The 6,042-nt window shown below is 41.9% G+C and overlaps 1 protein-coding gene across 1 annotated transcript in view; it reads right to left on the minus strand.

The window, feature by feature from the left end:
- Window positions 1-1,860: 1,860 nt before the first annotated feature.
- LOC111958570 (R-spondin-2-like) overlaps window positions 1,861-6,042 on the minus strand; it is an 86,298-nt gene continuing 82,116 nt past the window's right edge. The window contains exon 6 of the mRNA XM_023979836.2: window positions 1,861-2,043. Within this exon, the coding sequence (XP_023835604.1) occupies window positions 1,925-2,043 (119 nt within the window). The 3' untranslated portion in view covers window positions 1,861-1,924. The remainder of the gene's footprint in view (window positions 2,044-6,042) is intronic.

Here is a 6,042-nt window from a genome sequence, read left to right on the forward strand (position 1 = left end):
ACCTTTCTTGGCAAGCCAGCACATTTTGGATTTATATATTTATTTATCTGATGTTTTGAAACCCCGAAAATGGAAGAGATCTGATGAGTGCTCAAATAAAGAGGGGGTGTATGGGTGTGTGTATATGTGCATGCTCACGTGTGTGCGTGTGTGTGTGTGTGTGTGCGTGTGTGTGTGTGAAGCAAGCACAGTAGGCAGTTGTATGGCCAAATCATGTGTAAGATAATGAGGATGGAAATGAATGATATGGCGGTGACATCACAACGTGGCATCGCACCATCCGTGAGGACACGTCAAGTCAAGATGACTTACAGGCCGTTCACAGTGACGTCATGGCCAATTGACCATATCGAATCTCCCTGGCTCGAAGGCAGCGTGTGTCATGCAGTGCACAGTGCATGATTGATATCAGAAATGTTTTTCAAATGACATAATTGCATGCTAACGRGGGAGGGACAAGCTAAAGCTAGCTGTTCACGAACAATAATACTGAAAAGGCTACATCGACAGTCACATGAAATGTATTTCAATAAAACAATGTACACATGTCGTCCTATGACCATATATTTGCTGAATCCTGCATATCAAACCTAAAGAAAGTCAAACAAAGTACGCATTTTATTTTGCAGTTTTTGAAACATCGAAATCAGTAGATGAGACCAAATGAACGCAACACTCAAACTYTTCCGCATGYCCAGACACAAACGAGAGSCTCTTTTAAAGATATCTGTATTGTGGGATTTCAAATAATATTTCAGCACAGAGGAGTAAGAGTACGAGACAAAAATTGTCGCCGAACACAAAAGTACAAAATAGAATCAATAAATAAATCAAATATATACCATATAAATGTAATAGCTATGGGGTGGCTATGTTTATTATTTCGCTTTCAATCTWTTTGAAACTGTAGCTTGATATTACAACCTTTTCACTGAAACATTTAGAACGCCGAAGGAGTCYATACTGAAAATACAGTAATAGGTTTTATAATTAGATAAACTCATCAACTATGTACACATGAGTTTTTTGCCATGCTAAAGTCAAACAACTARATGTATTTATCCACACCATACAGTTAGAGCGTTGAAGCGGTTCTGGACGTAAACATTTTGTGCRGAGAATAAAATACATTMCAACTACGCATGATATTTCTTAACATGACTCTCKAAAAATGTACATAGTGAACAAACCGGCCGTACATGGAACACATCGACTCCAATGGGGGAAAATAAGAGTTTGCTTTAAAATAAATACAGAAAAGTCTAAATTATTTCAAGATGTCACTTATAGCCGTCACCCTCGTTGCTTCTGCCAAATCTCTCCTCTTCTCTTGATCATCCTCTCATTCTATCGCTTTGCACGTTCTTCCTCTCGCCGGCAGAATCATCGCCTTGACGTCTTCCACTGCCCCCCTTAGCTGGGCCGTCATCACTATTATCAACATCCATCTCATTCCTCATTCTCCTTCTGCTCTTTCGCGTCCTCYGTCTGTCAGTCTGTGTGTGTCGGTCGCCCCTCGTCGGTTTGTTCTAACCAGACGTACATGACGTGTGAGCAAAGGGAACAAATGTTTCTATGAGTTCTATGATGTCACAGTGGGCTCAAATGGGGGAAGCTGACTGGCTGATCTGTCAGCGGTACACTACGATGCGGTACTCTACGGTACGAGGGAAGCAGCAGAAGGCAGAGAGAGACAGGGACAGAGGGCATAATATGTGTACTTTAAACTACAACCATAGACATTGTGGGTCATTAATAGGTGTAGTGTGACTGTGTGCTGGGTAGGGGGGTGGGGGGTGGTTGACGGGGTTGACGGGGGGGGTGGGGGTGGTGGAGGGTGGGAGATTTGTGGAGGCAGCAGCTAGCAGCTTTGTGTTGTTTAGGTTCCAAGGGGTGTTGGGGGGTGGGGGTGGGACTCAGTCCTCTACTGGCTGGAGCTCATGGATGCCAGGTGGTCACTGTGCTGGTTCTGGGCCTGGAACCGGAGCCTCTGCTTGTTGGACTTCTTCTTTGGTTCTTTGGGTCGGTGCTTCCCTGATTCTCCTGGAACAGAAAGACGAGAAGGAAAAGAGAGCCTATTAGAAGAGCAGTGCATCAATGTAAAAAAGGAACACATCCCTTTGGTGTCTCTCTAAAACCAGCTAATGTATTTATACTACCGTTCAAAAGTTAGGGGTCCGTGTTTTTGAAAAAAAATTGTCCATTAAAATAACATCAAATTCATTAGAAATACAGTGTAGACATTGTTAATGTTGTAAATGACAATTGTAGCTGGAAACGGCAGAATATTTATGGAATATCTACATAGGCGTACAGAGGCCCATTATCAGCAACCATCACTCCTGTGTTCCAATGGCAAGTTGTGTCAATTAATCCAAGTTTATAATTTAAAAAAGGCTAATTAATGATTTGAAAACCCTTTTGCAATTATGTTAGCACAGCTGAAAACTGTTGTCCTGATTAAAGAAGCAATAAAACTGGCCGTCTTTAGAGTTGTTGAGTATCTGGAGCATCAGCATTTGTGGGTTTGATTACAGTCTCAAAATGGCCAACACAATTGCAAAAGGGTTTTCTAATGATCAATTAGCCTTTTAAAATTATAAACTTGGAATAGCTAACACAACTTGCCATTGGAACACAGGAGTGATGGTTGCTGATAATGTGGCCTCTGTACGCCTATGTAGATATTCCATAAAAATTGTCCGTTTCCAGCTACAATAGTCATTTACAACATTAACAATGTCTACACTGTATTTCTAATCAATTTTATGTTATTTTAAATGGACAAAAAAAGTTGCTTTTCTTTCAAAAACAAGGACATTTCTAAGTGACCCCAAATTTTTGAACGGTAGTGTATATACCATATATCTTGGTCCCCTCCTTACCCACTCAAAACCAGCAGAGCTATGCCACTGGGCAGAGGGGTTGGCAGCAAGATTTAGCCTTTATTCAGCCCCATCACTTCTCCCTCTCTCTCTCTACATCACTTCCACTCACTCTGCTAGGGTACACAGAGGGGAGAGAAAATGGGGAAACTGGAAAGGTCCTCGTTCGCAAGCCCAGGGTTAATGTATCATAATGTATCCCAGGTGTCACTGGTGTGGGCAAAGCATGTTGGCAATCTGTGCTATTGGAACCGTGTGCGGTGATACCTCGGTACCCATGGTTCCCTATGACAGAGGCTACTGAACCAAAAGGCAACAGTTTGGCTGCCAAAAGACACAAATAATATAATGAGGTGTGTGGTGTGTGAGAAAGACAGACAGAGAGAGAGAGAAAATAAAGAGAGGGCGAAGTGATGGGGCTGGATAAAGGTTGGCTTTGGGTGGGGGGGGGCACCAATCCTGCTTGCCAACCCCTCTGCCAGTGGCATAGCTCTGCTGGTTGAGTGGGTAAGTGATCTGAGGAAAAAATTACATCTGATGGGGGGGGGGGGGGGGGGGGGGGTAATACTAGGTCCAGCTTTGGTTGATGAGATGCTATCTGGATCCTGATTTGGCACAGCAAGAAACAAGGCATGCTATGGTTCGCCGAGGGGGGAAAATACTGAAAAATGCTACATAAATGGATGTCTCAACGGCTCCGTGTCCTATTATTGCACTTGTTCATGCCATTTCACTCAGGAAAATAAGGCTAAAGTGTGTAATATGTGGCAGAATTACCTCTAATTACATTCTCATATGGCCTGGCCAAACGCCGGCCATTTAAAGCCGCCCCAAAAAAGTCTGGTTCAATTGAACATCTCAATATACACTGTAAAATATATTTGAAAATATTATTTCCAAGAAATGGGGACGTATAAAATTAGAAAAAAAGTATTTTGTTTTCGCTCTGTTAACGAGAGTAATGTTACAGTTGCACAAATATCAAACAATTTCACGTCCACATTTCAGAGCCATTTCCTGCAATTAATTCAATCTAGCTAGCTATTTTTGGTCACGACGGCCATTCCGAGGGCGAAAAATAATGTTGCCTGTACGCAATATTTTATTCAAAAAAATCCCCTCTTCAGAGCATGAAGGCTTTAAAATCACATCTCATGAGGAAAACATACATCTTGCTCTAAACCATGACCTCCAACTGAAAAACATTCACAGCAAAGTTGCTATGCTTATTGAGTAAATGTCGCTTTCGATTCTTTGGGTAAGTTACTGTATGGTCACGACTGTTAGTGCAGGCATGACGCTCAAGTCAATTTGGACCACAGCCTTCAATACGATCAACTCAAGACGAATTACATTTGGTGGCTATAAAGCACACCTTGCTGTATTAAAAAAATACCTCTGTAGCTGGGCTAGGCCCATATGGGCCATTCCTTGGAGCAATTAGGCTGTTTGCGTGTAGTGCAAATAAATGCGCGAGAGCTCACTTAAAGACCTACGGTATAGATTTCCTGGAATGTCAAGAACACAGAAAGGATATAATCCACACGGCTTTAAGATGTTTGTGAACTGCGTAKCACTTGTCGTACACCACACACAAACATGGTTACAGCATGTTCTTGGAAAAACAAGGCGTTACACATCTCCATGGCATTATATAGACCGTGATTCTATGTCACAGGTACTGCTCATCTCATAAGATGTAAGTAAGTTGTGTAAGTAAGTCAAGGCTGCCTGCAGACCTGGGTCAAATATACACACTTTGTCAAACCCTTTCGAAAGCATGAGCTGTGCMTCATTTGGTTTCCCCCAATGGATWAAAAAAAAACGTATTACCTTGACAGGTCTGACGTCTGTTTGCCTCACGTCATTATTACACTTCTCATATCTGAAAATATCTCATTTATTCCAGGACTAAATGTGAAGTGTAAAAACCAAACGTCCCGGGAATGCCATCAGAGCTGTCCAAGTGAGCTGATGAACTTTTCTGTTTCTGTTTGACCACTGTGTCCATGAATGCATGGAGTACGCTGGGTTATATTTCATAACCAGACAGAGTTCTCTAGGCTGACAGCTAGAGGGCAACCAATACCAAGAGAACTTAGATCTTCTCCCCTGTGCATCTGATATAAGGCTCGTGAGATGGCACATCCTATCAGGGTCTGTCTCTTTCACTTTTAGCATTTACCAGGGCGTKACACAGAGTGAATACACAACGCTTTTATGATGTCCTATTTACAACCAATGTAATCACTTCAGATGATTATGCAAGCCAGAGTTTCCATAAGAAAAAAAAAGGTTTAATTTACCAGGAAATAAATGATTAAGAAGTGAACTCGATTACTTTCCAAACAAGTAACAAATTCATAAATCTTAGAGCGAGTACAGATCKTTTGTCTTGGAAGGAAAATACATCTTCAAATCATTTTTGCTATTTTTGTTTTACCCCACACTGACCCAGAATTTAAACTTGCTGCCAAAATTGAAGAACGGCTTTCAATTCAGAAAATACTTTTACAATTTTRCCCCCATTTTCTTTCCAGTTTTGGCCACAATCCTTAATTGCATAACGTTTGTTTGTTTTTTGTAGATACAATCTGCCAACTAAAGCTTTGTATGCAGACGGGTTCGTAGTCAGAGTAAATTGAACAAGCAAACAAAACATTTCTAAGCAAATCTAAAATGTTTTTGTAGTTTTGAGTCAAAAGCAGAAGCTGTTGTGGTGGCAGAGGATGACCCCACCATTATCACTGTGTGTGTGTATTATAGACATGGTGTGTGTGTGTGTGTGTGTGTGTACATTAGTATTTGTGCCTGTGTGTGAGTAAGCCCAATCTTGGTCTCACTGCATGAGACAGGTCTGGTTCTGGTAAAGTTCTTGCTACCTGAAGAAAGCCCTGGAATGCGCTCCAAGCCTGCTTTGTATCTGTGTGTTTGTCTAAGACTAGGATATGTACATGTGTGCCTGGGTGTGTACGCTCTTCCATATCAGCCCAAGGTCTTTAAGAAATGTGTCTTGGACCCTCTAATGTCACATCCAATCGTATCAGCTGCCAAAGCACCTGGCAGAGGCAGATTAGACTTCCCTACAAGCACTGGGGTGGGAGTTCCACCCTGACCTGTGCTGACTGGGGTATTCCAGGACCAGTCCGGTTGAGAT

The sequence above is a fragment of the Salvelinus sp. IW2-2015 genome, linkage group LG35 (genome assembly GCF_002910315.2).
Source record: "Salvelinus sp. IW2-2015 linkage group LG35, ASM291031v2, whole genome shotgun sequence".
NCBI classification, from domain to species: Eukaryota; Metazoa; Chordata; class Actinopteri; order Salmoniformes; family Salmonidae; genus Salvelinus; species Salvelinus sp. IW2-2015.